This window comes from Pseudorca crassidens, chromosome 11, assembly GCF_039906515.1.
Source record: "Pseudorca crassidens isolate mPseCra1 chromosome 11, mPseCra1.hap1, whole genome shotgun sequence".
NCBI classification, from domain to species: domain Eukaryota; kingdom Metazoa; phylum Chordata; class Mammalia; order Artiodactyla; family Delphinidae; genus Pseudorca; species Pseudorca crassidens.
Genome location: NC_090306.1, coordinates 6,012,749 through 6,029,556, shown reverse-complemented (window position 1 = coordinate 6,029,556; position 16,808 = coordinate 6,012,749). Strand labels below are relative to the sequence as shown.

At 57.4% G+C, this 16,808-nt stretch overlaps 1 protein-coding gene across 12 annotated transcripts; it reads right to left on the bottom strand.

The window, feature by feature from the left end:
• Positions 1–50: 50 nt before the first annotated feature.
• PLEKHG6 (pleckstrin homology and RhoGEF domain containing G6) lies at positions 51–16,513 on the bottom strand. Of its 12 annotated transcripts, none has more exons than XM_067695493.1 (18): positions 16,365–16,503; positions 15,912–16,097; positions 14,985–15,190; positions 14,436–14,570; positions 13,629–13,784; positions 12,900–13,064; positions 12,409–12,504; positions 12,067–12,117; positions 11,690–11,804; positions 10,747–10,901; positions 10,474–10,623; positions 10,153–10,290; positions 9,793–9,912; positions 8,341–8,473; positions 8,108–8,223; positions 1,785–1,930; positions 425–1,126; positions 51–227 (listed from the first exon to the last, which is right to left on the bottom strand). In XM_067695493.1, the coding sequence occupies exons 3-18, from the start codon at positions 15,120–15,122 to the stop codon at positions 218–220; spliced, it is 2,526 nt and encodes an 841-aa protein (XP_067551594.1). In that variant the 5' UTR covers positions 15,123–15,190; positions 15,912–16,097; positions 16,365–16,503; the 3' UTR covers positions 51–217. The 12 variants fall into 12 exon arrangements, with proteins under 12 accessions (XP_067551594.1, XP_067551600.1, XP_067551598.1 ...); XM_067695499.1 differs by having other exon boundaries at positions 425–1,117; XM_067695497.1 differs by having other exon boundaries at positions 10,747–10,857; positions 11,690–11,839; positions 16,365–16,502.
• Positions 16,514–16,808: the final 295 nt, after the last annotated feature.

Sequence of the window (16,808 nt, the reverse complement as noted above, 5' to 3'; positions counted from 1 at the left end):
GCCAGGTTCTCTTTGGCCCGCCCTCATCTAGTGCTGGTTGGACGGCCATCTTTATGCACAACTTTATGTGGGACTCTGGTGTGTCTGTGACACATCGGTGTACAGCTCTTGATCCCCACAGTCCTCAGAGCAGGAAGGGCAGGGTGCCTGGGGAAGTGTCCTTGAGGTAGAATCCAGGGGTGGAGGTGGTGACCAGCACTCTTACGGAGGTATTCCCTCACACCTCTCTGCAAAGGCAAGAGGCAGGTGCCAGGTAGGCAGACATGGGGTGAAGAGTGAAGCTAAAGGCCCCTCCCCGCCATGACCCCCCTCTGGTCCTGCCCTCCTGTGTTGTCCCGCCAACCCCCTGCCCCGGCATCCCCTCTGGCTCCATACTGGCCTTCCCCTCCGCTCCATCCCACGCCAGCTTCCCTTCTGCACTTACGATGCGGACAGGGGCGTGTCCAGGCGTATGACGTGAAGCCCCCGCATCCTCTGCAGTTGGACCCGAGTCAGCTTCCGAGGTCTGCTGTCCCCAGGCTCGGGGACTCTCTCAATCCTTTGGCTGGCCAGTTCCTCCCGGATCTCTCGGAGCATGTCCTCGGCCCAGAGCGGATGAGGGGAGGGGCTGTAGCCGGGTCCCAGGAAGGGCCCCTCTTCCTCGTCCCCTGAGGATTCCCAGGGGCTTTCCCCAGAAGAGTCAGTGTGGGTCAGGGAGGGGGAGAGCTGCCACCGAAGTCGGGCCCTATGTAAGGTTTCCACTACCACATTCTCTCCAACCGAGGTCCCGCCTTCTTCCTCAGACCAGGTCGGTGGGTCTCCCCTGGGAAGGCTGTCTCCTTTTTGGACACTTGCCTCTGGCAGTTCAGGGGTGCTTCGGCGTTGGGGAGCTTGGGGGTCAGGAGGCTGGAGATGCAAAGGAACATCTCGGAGGTCCAGGGTGGAGAAGGTGCGGCGAGGGTCCCGCCGAAGGACCTTGGAGCGTAGACGGTTTGGCAGAAAGTGGGACGCCTTGGGGGAGCCTGGGACCAGAGTGCCATAGCCAGAGTCCGAGATATCATCTGGTACCAAGGGAGCATCTTCATCTGTGTCTTCCGTCACCACCAGCTGGGGGATGACGATCGAGGACCCAGGAGTCCTACAGTTACTAGCAAATGGTCAGAGTCAGATGCTGAGGGATCAAGTTCAAGTCCAGGGAGTCTCCCTTGATCCCTCCATCCAGAAATGGGCCCTCCTCCAAACTTATTTTGGTATCACTTTTACACTGCACTGACTCACTGGCTAGACTATAAGCTCCTTAAAGGCATTTTAGCCCCTGCACTCAGTCCAGAAACTTGTTATCAAGTATCTGCTGAGTGCTTCCTGAGCTCCCCTGAGGTTATCCCCCAGCGATGGAGTCTTTTTTTCTCTATAACCGTGCTGCTCAACAGCTGTTATTTTGGGTGAAACTCCCACGCTCTCTGGGGATTTGAACTAGCCGGGTCCCTGCAGCTCTGACATTCCGCAAACCCATACTGGCCTTCACTCTCCATCCCCGGCCTGGGGAACCTGATTCTCTCAGGGAATTTGTGCCTCTCGTGCCTGTTTCCTTCACCCTGTGCCAGCCCTAGGCTGGCTAACCCCATAGGCTGTCTCATGTGGCCTTTCGCACGGCTGGTGTCAACCTGTAGCCTGGGTTCCTCAGTCTGGTCCCAGTCCCCCCAAAAGCTGTAATACCATTTCCCAACCTTGTGGGCTCCTCTGCCCTCCCTCCCTGCCTGCAGCCCCCCTCCTCTGGGAGGCCTTGTACGCCCTGTAGGTCTTACCTTCCCTCTGTGCTGCTCTCAGAGCCTTCCACTGAAGGCATGGAGGGCCTGGGGCCTGGGGACCCCCCGTCCCGGTCCTGATAGAGGGCCAGGAGCTCCCTCTTCTGTTGGATGTACTCCTCTGCCTTCAGCTTTTGCAGGGTGACCTGGGGTGGGGATACTTTCATTAAGAGCTCTCATTTATTGAGCACCTGCTGTATGCCAGGCACCACGCTAAGTGCTTTACATATATTATCTTGCTTTCTCTTCACCACCGCCGCCCTATGAGGCAGACTTTTTTGCTCCTACTTTACTCCTGAGAAACAGAGACTCTGAGGTTGAGTAACTACCACGGTCATGCTGCGGGAAAGTAGGACGGAGCCAGTATTTGAACTCTTGAGCTGGTCCTAGGATGTGTGGGGTAAACATAAGGCCCCTTTTCCTACTTGTACGTTCTTCCTGCCTCTCACATCCCCTTGGCAAGCCAAGGTCTGGTCTGTTTCTTCCTTCAGGAAGTCCTCCCTGATTGGTGGTGATGGTGGCATAATTGCTCTGAATGATGCTGGGCCCTCAGGTTACTCTTTCTCCTACCACCAGGGTGGGCAGGGGCAGGCTTTGTCCTGGGTTGAGGACTTTGTTGTCCTTCAGAGTTGACAACAAGACCATCCCAAGAGGAATGGAGAGAGGATATACATTATATTTTGTCTTCCTTAGCATTTTCATACAGGCGCCACCGGAATAAAATAGTAATATCTGAGAAGTGGTTTATGAAGCACCTCTACATGCAGGCGGTCATTTGACACGCACCATCAGCCTGCAGTGTATTAGCCAGTTTTACAGATGGGGAAACAAGACTTAGAAAGATGAGTGGACTTGGTCCAGGGCGCACAGGTAGAGAGAAGCAGAATTGGGGCTGGGTCTTTCTCTGTGAGTCCTAGTTCAGTAACTGCACTATTTTTCAAGGGCAGCCTTAGAAAGGGTCAGGAATTACCAAAGGACAACTTTCTCTTGGGGGAGGGGAGGGATGGCAAGGGAACCCTCGGAGAGGCCAAAGGCGGAGGCCTGGCAAAAAGAGGTGGTGGAGGCTCCTGGGGGCAGCGCTGGTACCAGCACTGGCTGGAATGGCCTTATCATTGTGCACATATTGAAGTACTTTCATGCTGGTGAGCAAAGGGCTACTGCCCAAGCCTCCCATCTTCCTTCACCAGGACTACCCTGCCCTCCAAGATCCAGCAGCAGAGGGATAACATCTGGCACAGCAGGGGGCCTCTAGGACCACCACCACCACCACCACCACCACCCCACCCCCCGCCTCCCCAAGCTCTACTCTGATTGGTTGATGCCCATTCCATTCTGGTTATTAAGTAATTTGAATGTGCCCCTCCCCCCACCCTATGAACCAGCAATTCTTAGGCAACTCTGGACCTTCCCAAAGCCCCTCCAGAAACACAACGGGGTGGGGGGTAGCTGGGTCTGTACAAGAGACGTGTTGGAGAAAAGGACGAACAGGGACAGGAAAATGACCTCAGGCTTGTATTTCCAATTTTCCTGCCTGGCTTCCCAGTCACTGTCTCCTGCAAGGATTCTCAGCAGTCTCACAAGACTTGCTCTGTCGGCCAGAGCCAGGGATGATGGTGTCTGGGGGCAGGAGACCAGCACACCAGGCCAGGTCCTGTGACCTTTTCCACATCTCCCAGCTGTGCAGAGTAACGAGGGTGGGAGGAGCCGCTCTTGGGGTCAGGGTGGGGCTGGGGCAGCCTGCTGAGATGCCCTTTGGCCCCATATGACTCAAGTTCAAGTTTATCTTTGGGATGTCCAGGATAGAGATGGTGTGTGGAGGAAAAGAACTGGGAGGAAGGCGGCTGGGGGGTGGTCTGGAAGGAACATCTGTCCCATGCAAGCATTTCCACTAAACTCTCCCGTGGGCCCACCTGGGAAGAAGCAGGGAGGCAAGGGGTGGGGTGGGGATGGAGGACCTGACACCTCAGCTACCAGGGACCGGGCTGTTTGAAGGGCCCCCGGCCACCCCAAAGGCTCTCTAGCAACCCTGGGAGGATTTTCACAGCTTGGGTAAGAGGAGAGACGTGTTGGGGGCAGGGTGGGAAAGGAAGAGGAAACTGGTGCCTGGGCCTGAATGCGACAGCCCCACAAAGCCGGGAAAAGGGAGGGCTCCCCCGACGCCATGGTTCTTCTTCCTTTGCCCCGGTGGGGAACTGAAGCCTTGGGAGGAAATGCCTCCTCTCCCTGCTGCCCCTGGAGCGGCTCCCAAATTCACCCGCTGCCCTCCCCAAGTCTCCCATCATGGACGAAAACCATCTCTTGAAGGTGCCCTCGGCCAGGCACCCCCGGCCTTTAGAAGATGTTGGCATCTTCTAAAGTTGACAACAATAAACATGTATGGAACCCCCATTAAGTGCCGGGCGCGTGTCAAGCAGCTTACAAACATAACTCTCCCGTCTGTCCTGCAAGGTGGTTCCCATTATCCCTGCAGTTCCCAGGTGGGGCCGGAGCTGAGCGAAATGACGCAGATAATGAGTGAGAGCTGGGCTGCGGGCCCTCCGAGCCCACCTCTTTCCTCCGTTCACATCTTGGCCTCGTCTCTGATAGCTCCTTGTTCCCAGCACTGGTTCATTTTCCTCTTCCCAGCCCCTAAACATGGGCATTCCCCAAGATTCAGTGTCTCTCCTCTTGAGAAGCTCATTTTCTCTAAAAGCTGAAGCCATACAGCCAGACCCGCTAGGAATAAATCTACCTATGTACGATTCTGTAAGGCGGAGAAAAAACACCCTGACCCCTAGGATCAGCAGGTATGCTACGGCCCTCTTCAGTTTACAAGGACTGGTGGGAACTGCGAAAAGGATTTTCCCTAAGACTTTGGTGTGAGGCAGTAGCAGGACAATCTCATTTCAAAGTTTCAGGGTTCTTGGTTTTGCAAGGGGACGCGGGGAGCTAGTGCGCTGCTTGGTTAGGTATTGGAAATGCCTTCTCTACCTCAGTTAGCGTGGAGTAAAACTCCTGGGGGCTAAATTAGTTTGTGTAATAAAATACCAGCAATCTTTAGTGGTTCCCCTGGGGGTTCTAAGGAGAAGGTGGGGGGTCTCTTCTTGGGCTGGGGGGCGATGGTGTAGAGAGGAGGCCCCACTGCAAAGAGAGAGGGGACTCTGATCCGGCCTGGAGCAGGGGTCAGGGCAGATGACCCACACCCTGTCCCCTACCTCTGGCTTCCTGGGCGCTGTCACCATCGTGTTTAGGTATCCAAGGAAATGACAGCCCCGATGGGCTGGAGGACACAAGATCTTGAGGTTCAAGATCTTTCATCCTTTTTCCTTTTTTTTTTTTTAATGGCATAAACCTCCTATTTATTACTCTCATAATTCCGAATCTTTAAATACAGTGTTTAAACAGAGACTAAGCTCTGGTTTTCCTTTTCTCGAATAAGCTCTCCACATCTTGATACGATGCCATAGGTAAGACTGTGGGAAGAATGCTTAAAATTGTTTAAAGGACAAGACTGTTTTTACGCATCCTCCAAAGTTTCAAAGCCCTAATTACCTGATGTGCAAACGACAAATCATTATAATCTGCTCATTAAAGCAAGTCCTATGAGTAAAGAGTTTGATTTAAACTCTTTAAAAATAGTGCAGTTGCATTCTTTAGAAATCGTCTACACTATGATTTCTTAACTTGTTCAAAATGCCTCTTCTTTTTATAAAAAATTGAGGTGTAATTGACATATTAGTTTCACGGGTACAACATAATGATTCCACATTTGTGTACATATGAAGTGATCCACACGACGTCTAGTGAACATTCGTCACCGTCGTCACATTTTTTTCCTTGCGAAAAGAACTTTTAGGATCTGCTCTCTTAGTGATTTTCATAGTTCACCCTCATTTCTCGCCTGAACTCTAGTCTGTGTTTCCACAAACCCCTGAAAGGTCTCCACTTGGCTGTCTCCCATTACCTCATTTCCAAAGTGCTTCTGTTTAAAAGTAAACCTTGCTACCCATGCCCCACGCCACCCAGGAAGCAACAACTAGACAAACAGGTTTCCCTTTCTAATGATTTCAGTTGTCATTGCCAAAGCAGCCTTTCACACAAGAACCTCGGAAGCAAGTCATCCTTTGTCCTTGTGGACCTGAGTTACCGAGGCACCAAGTTGCCTACTTAATCTGAATGGTTTCTTTGAATCTTCCCTATGAGACAAGGACTGTTATTATTTATATCCATTTTGCAGGTGAAGAAACGGAAGACTAGGGAGGCCACATAACTCACCCAAGGTCACCCAGCTAGTAAGAGGCAGAGCTGGGGTCTGAACCATGGGCCCGGTAGAGGCTTCTATCGGTCTCCCTAAGGCTCACCTGTCTCTTCTTTCTTCTTCAGCTCCTTTCTTCTTCTTTTCTTTTTTTGCACCATGTCCCTAAGGCCGTGGCACTCAACCTCTATGTTTCATACCCAAACTAGTACGGGAAATCTCCTGCCACCAATCTCTCCTGCCCCCAGCCCACCTGTCACATTGCCACCTGACAATTCAAGACAAAACACGTGGATTTCACCATGACCTTCCCTTGCTCAAAGAATCTATGGTGGCTCTGGTGTCAACTTGCCAACCCAATTCAATTCAGACTCGTCCAGCGCACCCTCTTCTACAGGCCCTGGGGTCCCCTAGAACTTGGCGTTTCATCACTGGCTCCACACAAAACCCTTCCCTCCAGACTCAGACAGACATGCTGGTTGTCCCCCAAATAAATCCAACCCAATTTCTCCCTTGAGTCTTCTGCTCAGGGTCTTCCCCATCCTTAAAGTCCAACTCAAATCTTCCCTCTTCTTTGGCAATTCTGCTCCTGTAGTGGGTTGAATAGTGGCCCCAGAAAGATGGGTCTAGGTCCTGACCCCCAGAATCTGTGAATGTGAGTGGCCTTGTTTGGAAAAAGGGTCTTTGCAGATGTGCATAGACCCTCAGTGCAGGATCTCAAGATGAGGTCATCCTGGATTTTGGGTTAATGACCGGTGTCTTACTAAGAGACAGGAAAGGGAGGTTGGGACACAGAGACACATGGAGAGGAAGACCACGTGAAGATAGAGGCAGAGAGTGGAGCGATGCTGCCGTAGGCTAAGCAACACCTGGAGCCCCCAGGAGCCAGAAGAGGCCGGGAAGGATGCTCCCCTAGAGCTGTGGAGAGGAAGCATTGCCCGGCTGCCATGTTGATTTTCAACTTCCCGCCTCCAGAACCGTGAGGGAATGTTTCTGTTGCTTTACGGCACCAAAGCAGTAACCAATATGGCCCCATCCGGGTCTCCCTCCTTTTGAACTCCTTGGGCTTTTCTTGCATAAATCTGCCCCCCGCATCACTCCACTCCACTAGTTAACATTTTTACCGCCTCTGTGTCACTTGCAGGACAAAGTTCAAGTTCCCCGGCGCGGCATCCAGGGACGGGCACCATCTGGTAGCACCTCCCTCCTGGCCTCTCTGCCGTTGTGCCGCCCCGGTAACGCCAACCACTCAGCTGACGGTGCACTCAACACACACAACTGCTTCCGATTTCCGACCTTCGCACACTCTGCTCTCCATCTGGAATGCCTTTCCTGCCCACCTTGTTCCCCTGACGTGCTCCTAGATATCCGCCCGCGGTGCTCAGAAAGTAGCTCCTCGGCGAAGCCTCCTCTGTCCTCGGAAGCATCTCTGTTCTCTGCACTGTCCCTCTCCCAGCCAACCCAGCAGACAGAGTGAGCCACTCCCTTCCCTGTCCTAACTCCATTCCGTCCACACGTTTCTGTTATTTGTATACTTGTCTGTCTAGCTAGGCTGCAGCGTGTATTCTGTGAGGGAAGAAATGGCATTATATGCTTTTCTGATTCCCCAGCACCCAGCCTGTGTGCACCAGCAGGTGCCCCGTTCATGTTCGCGGAACGGAAGCTCAAGTTCAGCAGTTAATTGTTTCACAGCCTCGGAACCTTCAGGGGAGGCTATCTTGGCTCTCCCAGGGACTGGTACCCTAGCTGGCCAAAGGCTTTCTTCTGTGCTCTTTTTCTTTATACTTTTTTTTTTTGGCCACACCATGTAGTTTGCAGGATCTTAGTTCCCTGACCAGGGATTGAACCTGCACCCTCGGCAGTGAAAGCGTGGAGTCCTAACCACTGGACCATCAGGGAAATCCCTCTTCCATGCTCTTAAGGTTGGTCAAGGCTGTGTCTCCCTCTCGAGGGTGCACCAGAGGGGCAGGAGGTCCAGTCTGAAGCTGTGTGCACCCCACCCTCTCTCTCCCCTTCCTCCACTCTTGTGCACCGGATCTGAGCTCCGGGGCCCCGCCATCCCCCTGCTCCCACACCTGGCTTCACATACCTGGGCCTGCTGGGTCCTCTCCAGCCACATGGCACGGTCTGCAGCACTGGGACAGTGCACAGTGAGGGCGCTGGAGACACACTGTAATTCGGTGAGGTGGATAAGCAGGAAGCTGCCTGGGTGGAGGAGAAGGTCTGCTTCCAGGGCTGGACTTTATCTGATCCCCTTCCCAACCTCTCCTTCTCCAGCCGATGGGAAGGGAGAAGGAAAAGTTCCCCCCAGGAAAGACATACTCGGATCTCGGAGCGGTCGGCACACAAGCTTCTCCAGCATGAGGGGCGGGCGGATAACCTTGGCTTTGTCTGCCCTGCGAAGGGGCTTGGTCACCAAGAGCACATCAGAGAAGAGGAACAGGTACACATCCAGCTGGGGGCAAGCGAAGAGAGAGACGAGGGTCAGCTGGAGCAGGGAGCAGGCGGGACAGGGGTCGGGGCTCACGCGTGGGTGTGTGGGCGGGTGCAGAGCTGTGGGATAGGACAGCTGGGAGCCGTGCTGCTTTGGGCCCATCTCTCACTTTACAGGTAGGAAAGTGGCTGACTCAGGGCCATGCCAGCAAGCAGAGCAAAGCCAGAACCACGTCCTCTTCCCAACACACACAGACACACACAAACACACACAGACACACACACAGACACGCACAGAGACACACACAGACACAGACACACACACAAAGACACACACAGACACACACAGACACAGACACACACACAGACACGCACAGAGACACACACAGACACAGACACACACAGACACAGACACAGACACACACAAAGACACACACATAGACACACACAGACACACACAGATACACACAGAGACACACACAGACACACACACAGATACACACACAGACACAGACACACACACAGACACGCACAGAGACACACACAGACACAGACACACACACAAAGACACACACAGACACACATAGACACAGACACACACACAGACACGCACAGAGACACACACAGACACAGACACACACACAAAGGCACACACACAGACACACATAGACACACACAGACACACACACAGACACACATAGATACACACATAGACACACACAGATACACACATAGACACACACAGACACACACATAGACATACCGACACCCACAGACACACATACACACAGAGACACATAGACACACAGAGACACATACAGACACACACATAGATACACACATAGACACACACACATAGACACATACAGACACACATAGATACACACACACACATAGACACATACAGACACACACATATACACACAGATACACACAGACACACACAGACACAGACACACAGACACACACAGACACATACATACACACATAGACACATACAGACATACACATAGACATACAGACACCCACAGACACACATAGATACACACAGAGACACACAGAGACACACAGACACACACACAGACACACATAGATACACACACAGACACACATAGATATACACATAGACACATACAGACACACACATAGATATACACACAGATACACACAGACACACATAGACACACACACACACAAACACACACACACAAACTCACACACAGACACACACACCCCTTTTCTCCCATTCCCAGCCTCCTGACGCATCCTGTGTCCCACCGTCTCTCCCTTCTTTCTCTTAGTTCTCTCCCATCTTCTTCGCTCCTCCCACAGCCCCCTCACCTTCCCTTCTCGTCCCTCCTTCATGCGCGCAGGCCCCTCAAGCAGCAGCTGCCTGGTGTGCTCAGAAGGAACCCCCAGCATGGGGGCCGTCAGGTCCAGCGTGGAGAATGGACGCAGGTTCTGAGGGGTGCAGAGAGCACAGGAGCGGGGCCCTGGGCATCCTGCCTCTTGGAGGACAGGAAGCATCCCAGTGCCTTCGTTTCACTCCTTTGCACCTGGCCCCTGGGACCCTCACCCTCGGGAAGGAAGGATGGCACACGGCCCACGGCACCTCTGCCTCTCCCGCTGCAGGCCTCGGCTTCATCCGTTTTCCTGGGGGCCTTGCTTTTTTGGACGCCCCCTTCCCTCCGCCTCTCTCACCTTCTCCACCTCCTCGCTGGACGGCTCCAGGACCTCGTAGGGCCCGATGCGCTGGGCTGCAGCCGCCAAGCTCTCCTGCTCTTCCCGCTGGCGCACCTGCTTGTTGATGTGTCGGAGGAATGACTCCACCGCCGCGATCTAGGTGAGGGTGGGGTGTGGAGGGAGGACAGCTCAGCTCCTCGTCTGTACATCCCACCCAGACAACGACATCAGTGCCACGCCGGCACACAAACGTAAGGAAAGAGACCTCAAGAGTCCCTGGAGATGTGTCCCCACTCACCAGCCCCCAACTCCCAAGGGTACAGCCCCAGTGGCCCCTACCATGGCGGTCAGGGCCTCCCGGGCGCGGGCCTCGGGGGTCCTCTTGAGCACAGCCTGGAGCAGCAGTGGGTACTTGGTGATGCGCTGGTGGGGCTTGATGAGGAGGTCCCCCAGCGTCTGCCTCCCCGAGCGTTTGTGCTTCTCACACCACTGCCAGGGAAGGTGGGCAGGGGTCAGGGGGCTGCAAGCCACCCTCCTGCCCCGCCCCGGGGATACCCTCAGCCTTGGAGCAAGGTCCGCCGCATCCCCCTTCCCCAGCAGCCCCTCTCCCACCTGCAGGAAGGTGCGGAAGAGAGGGTCGTTGTCCTGCTGCTTCCAGGCGTAGGCCATGGTCTGCTTCACTCGCAGGCAGTACAGGACGTAGGGCTGGAAGCGCTGGCTGAACTGGAGGGACAGGTGTGGGGCGGGGACCGGGCAGGGGAAGGAGCCTGGCCTAGATCCTTAGTCCAGCTCCCGCCAATCCCAACCCCCCACCACTTCCAGCCCCCCTCTCTGGATTCCAAGGAGGAGTTGAGGTCCCGAGGGGCCGACCCGCTGCCGCCCTCTGAGCTCCATCCCCAGCCCCCGCCACGCCCCACTGCTCTGGACCTCACCCGCCATCAATAATTTAGCTGGACCGTTTTCAGGGCACTGCGGATCCCATTTCAGCCCAGCCACGGGGTGGTGACCTGAGGCTTGCCCAGAGCCCTGCTCCTGGGGAAGAGGGCCACCAACGGCCCCAGGAGACTGTCCCCCTGCCTCTCTACCCCAATCCAATTCTGCAAGGCCACGTTTCCCTGGCCAGTGAACTGGGAGGAAGTCAGATCCTGGGCCTCTTGCTTTCTCTTATCACCCTTCACGCCCTGGGTACCCTGTGGCCTTTCACTCCCCTCCCCCCAGGCCCCTGAGGGACAAGTCGCTTAGGCCCCTGCTGCTTGTGGATGGGTCTCTGTCCCGGACATAAGATTTCACGGTAGATGAGAGCTTAGGTGTAGCCCTTCCCTGAGATAGCTGCCCTCCCTCTGGGCGCTCCAGAAGCCCAAAGGGCCTTCGGGACAGAGGTCATACTGGTGGAATGGAGGGAAGAGGTGAGGTGGTATTTAGGGGTAGGGGTCGTGCCCTTGGACCCCCTCGAGTCACGGCAGGGTGCCAGTGGTATGAGCATTCCAGCGGACAGGACCCCTTGGGGCTCTCCCAGTCCTGCCCCATCCAGATGGGGCCCTTCTCCCCGCCTCACCGACAGGAAGCCGTTTTGCAGGCTGACCGGGTCCAGAGGCTGGCCCGAGGCTCGCGTCTCCTCCAGGGTGGGCCCCAGCACCTCTTCCCAAAAGCTCTGGTGGGCTCGGATCAGGCTAGGGACATTTCCAAACAGGGTCTCAGCTGACACCTGGAGGAGGGAGCGGAACATGCCTCGGCAGGTGACCTGCGGGCAGCACGGGCAGTGGGCAGGCAGGGACGGCTAAGCCCGAGTGGCAGGGGCTGGGTGGGACCTGCAGCCTGCTTGGGGTCTAGGGCAAGGAGGGGAGTGGGGAGGGCAGGGTAAATGGGGGTTGCAATTCCGCTCTGTGACCCCGCCCCCACTCCCTGGGTCCCACACCCCGAGTGCCCACTCACTTCCGTCAGCAGCCCCACTCGTTGCAAGTTCAGCAGACCGGCGGCTAGGAGCTGGATGCAGGGAGGGCTTTCAGCGTCTGACCTCCTCCTCTCAGACCCCAGCCTAGCCAGCCCTTCACAGCATCCCCACCCCCACCTTCATACCACGAGCCTCTCTCCCAAGACCCCGGGCGGGTCTCAGGTCAGGGGAATCTTGATGTCCTGCCCCTTCTCCCCAACAGCCGTGCCCCTTCCGGTCTGGAGAACCGGGTGGGGGGAGTGATTCGAGGGACACGGTAAAGGGCCAAGGATGGGGCCCGGGGGCGGGGCTGCCGGGGATGTGGCGGGGGTAGGGCGGCTCACATCCGTCATGATCTTGAGCTTCCGCACATAGATGAGCTCGGTGGTCAGTAGCTCCCACAGCGCTTCCTGCTGGTGGCAGAGCTCCCGGCTCATCTCCTGGGTGGGGATAGGGCTGGTTCAGCTGGGGAATGATGACAAGACCAGCAGATGCCATCTGCTGAATGCTACCAGATCTACTGCACAGAAAGCCTTTAACCCTCCACCAATCCTCCAGTGTGTAGGGGGCGTTATCCCCAGGTCACAGAGGAGGCCACCGAGACGCAGAGAGGTTTGCTGTCTTGACCGAGGTCTCGCTAGTATGTGGCGGGGCCGGGATCTGAAGTTACAGCAAGATGCCTCCAAGTGCTGTCCCTGCAGACCCCACTTCCCAAGGCCTTTCCCTCCTCCGGGGCAGAGGTGAGGGGTGTGTGTGTGTGTGTGTGTGTGTGTGTGTGTGTGTGTGTGTGTGTGTCTAGGACCCCACGGGGTCAGACACTGTGTCCCGGGCCCACCTTGTGTCCAGGCACCAGCTCCTTCCAGGACTTCTCAATGGCCAGGCTGCTGTCACCGTCCTCTCCGATCTCCCAGTGCCGCCGGTCCTCTGGGGGCAGGCGGGGCATCCCAAACATGCTGAACGTGTGCAGCCTCATCTCCAGCTGATGGGCTCTGGTGACTTCCTGGGGGCGCCAAGAGGGGATTAGTCCTGGCCACTTCCTGGCCCGGGAAGGGCTGCGTGTGTGCGTGCGTGCGTGCGTGTGTGTGTGTGTGTGTGTGTGTGTGTGTGGTGGCAAGTTGCCCTGAGCTTGAGTGAGGACCTGCAGGCCCGAGGGACGAGGATCAATCCTGGCTGGGATTACGGGGTACAGGGTGTGGCCGGAACACGCATGGAGAGGCACCTTGTCTGCAGAAAGGTCCCTGGACAGAGGGGTCTGACCTGGGCTCCCTGACCAGAAAGATAGCTTCCAGGGCTCTCCTGAGACAGAACCCTTCAGAGGGACCTTCAGGTGGAGACCAGAACGGCACTTAGGGAACCAGTGGTCTCAGGAACATTTTGACACTTGCCCATCAAACGGACATCATTACGAGGCAGCCTGGCTTAGAGATGCTCCCCTGAGAGGGTCTCTAGACAGAGCCGCACCCTGCTTCTTGGAGGGGCTCCCATGTTCTCAGCTCTGATGGTCTCTGGAGGACGTCGCAGCTCAGGCTGTGAGCTTGGGGATGGGAGGAGAGGGACCCCTTACCTTGAGTTTGGGGAAGTGAGGTGTCCCAGCCCCAAAGTGGCCTCCATGCCTCTTCTCAGGCTCTGGTTCTCGCAGCCTCAGGGGAGACAGGCCTCGGGCCGGGCCAGAACCCTTGGTAAAGGGGACATAGCCTTGGAGGTGTCGGCCACTGGGATCCTGGAGGAGGAATGGAGGAGTTCTGGGGGTGTTCTCTCCCCACAGAAGTCCCAGACAAGCAGTGGGGCCTGGCTTGGCTCTGGACAGCATCCCCTACACCAGCAAGTTGGGCCGGCTCACCTCTCCCCTCAAACCAGTTTGGTGAGAGCCGCTCTGGCCCTGAGTCACAGTAGCCACTTCCAGGGAGGCCACTGAGCCAGGCAGGGGCCGCCGGGCCCAGGCGCCCAGGGGCCTTGTGCAGAGCAGCTCTGGCACGCACATGCCCAGGCTCTGCGTGTGTCCCGGTGTCCCCCTCCAGCCCCACTCCCGTGTGTGCTCCCTGCACCACGGCCGTGCCTGCACGGTGCCCGGTGCACACGCATTCTGGGGCCCTCACAGCCTCCTGCGCACGTGGGGATGGGGGCCCTCACACGTGCGGCCTCCTCCCCGGGGCATGTCCCCTCCAGCTGGGAGTGGCTGCCCTTCCGTGTGCGAAGCTGAGGCCTGGCCCAGAAGTCTCCTCCTGGGCAGGCCTGGTCACATTCCTTGATCTGCCCGTGGCCTGATTTACCCCACAGACATCCTAGTCTCCCTTCCCACCCTCAGCTGCCTCCCAGGGCCAAACCCTCCTCCAGTCAGGCAGGGGATACCCTCGGCCGAAGCAGAACTGACCTCAAGGTGGAGGGAGAGCCTGGAGGCTGAGGGAAAGACTGCTGCGCCTCCATGCCCATTTCTTTGGTAGCACTGGAGGCCGCCAGGAGGGTGGAGCTGGGGTGGAGGTGGGCAGGCCCTCACACCCCTCCCCACCTGTAGAGTAGGAACACCTTGAACCTTTGTTCTTCCAGGCCTGACTCAGAGGGAGGCAGGTTTCAAGGAGCCCACCAGCTCCTCGCAAGTAGAGGTGGGAGTCTGGGAGGTGCCAAACCCTGGGTTTGGTGACCTTCCCCACCAGCTCCGTGCCTGTGACCAGTCTAACAGCACTGAGGGCCTGGCCCCTCCTGGCTCTCTGCCTCACCTGCCCCATCTGTCTGGGATGGGTGTGGAGTCCCGGGAGCCTGGCCCAGCACGGCCATCCTCTCCCTCACAACCCACGAAAGAAGGCAGGGGTGCGGGCTAAGAACAGAGCAGTCCAAGGCCTGGCAAGGGGACAGAGACTTGAAAGCCTGGGTGTCCTCCCCCCTGCCCCACCCCGGTCACCTTTGGGACACAGCCTGGACTCACCAGCACGGGGCCTCCTCGGGGATAGAGGCTACCAGGAGTACTCAGGGTGGAGGCCCGAAGCCGGCCCCCATAGGTCTCAATGCGGGAGGCCACCAGTCCTTGGAGGCGACCCCCATTGGGAGGACCAAAGGCGTGCATCCCTTCTCTCCTGGGTCACCTCCCAAGGGTCATAACTCCAATGTTCAGGAGAAAGGGACCCGCTGAGGCTGCAGAGAGAAAATAAGGAATGGAAGGGCCAGCCTTGATCAGTGGGTAACGCCAGGCTGGAGACAGAGAGGGGAGGGGGAGGGGAAGAGAGGGAAGGGGAGAGGGAAGGCCAAGACTACTTGGTGGGAGAGCACAGCTGCCTCATCTACTACTTGGTGGGGGTTGGGCACACCCCGACATGCTGGGTAGGAAGCCCCTTGGAACCATGCCCCTTCCCTCACATTTGCGCATTTGGGGTACCAGCTCCCACCCTGGCCTCAAAGGATGCTGAAGTCCTAAGAGTAGCTGGGAGCAAGGGTCCCTCGGTTCCTGGAGGCCCCCAGGCATCCAGGATGCCCCTTGCACCTAGCTACACCCTCCCCTCCTCCAAACACGGGAGTGGGGGATGAGTGTCTGGGGTGGCGAGCTGGACGGGCCCCGTTGGACGCAGCCCCGCCTGCCACCTGTTTTTGCACAGCCCACAAGCTAAGCATGTTTTTTACATGTTTAAATAGTTGGAAAAAGTCAAAAGAAGAATAATATTTCACAACATATGAAGATTATATGAAATTCAAATTTCCACGTCCATAAATAAAGTGTTAGGGGAACACAGCCACATCGCCTCCTTGGCCAGTTGTCTGTGACTACGTTCCTGCTAGCTGTGACAGAGACCACAGCGGCTTCAGAGTCTGAAATATTTACTATCTGGTCTTTTACTGAAAAGCTTGCCCCACCCCTTACCTGGACCCTCCAGGCCACAGACAGCTATCCGGCCGCTGGCCTTACAGACGAGCCGAGGGGGAGCAGGCTCTGTTAGGTCTTCCCCAGCCAGTGGGAACTCCTCCGTGGGGCTGGGAGCCTCGCGCGCGGGGCGCCATCCCCTCCCCCTAAACCTGATAGAGGACCCGCTCACTGGGGCGGCAGGGCCTGGAGAGGAGAGACCTCCTAAGCAGGTGCTGGTCTCCCTCCAGGCGGCCCCAGAATCCCGCGCAGCCCGCCCCTTACTTTTCCTCTGATTTATGAGCAGGGGACAACGTTCCTTGTCTCCCGGGCCCCCTCCCAATAATCCTCCCTCCTAGGGCTCTGAGTCCCTCTTCCTCCCCGGGGTCCTTTCCGAGCTTTGACCCGGCTTCCCCTTCTCTCGGCCCCGCGCCCACAGCCCCGGCGCCCCGCCCCCGCCCTCCCGCCACTCACCTGTGTCCGCAGGTGTCCCGGCGCCCGCTGCCCGCGCTGCCAGCCCCCCGGTCGCCGATTGCTCCCCCGGCGATGCCCACCTCGCGGCCCGGCCAGGTCTGGGACCGAGCGGCCCGCGGGGCCAGTACAGCGCAGCGCGGGGCCGGGCCGGGAGGGGCGGGCCGGAGGGGCGGGGCGTCGGGCTGGCTCCTCCCTCTCCCGCGGGCACCGGACCCGTGGCGCAGTGGGCGCCCATGGGGCCCTGGGGACCGAGCGGCTCTGCCCGGGCTGCGGCCACCACCTTCCCCCGCCGAGGAGGGCTCGCTCCGCAGGGACCCGTCCCCGCTTCCCCTCGCCTCTGAAGTCGCCGCCCACCCTGGCTTGCCCGCCGCTCTCCCGCGCTGCAAACCCCCCGCGCCCCCCTCCCCCCGGCCGGGCGGCGGTGATGACTGAGTGACCCGCAGC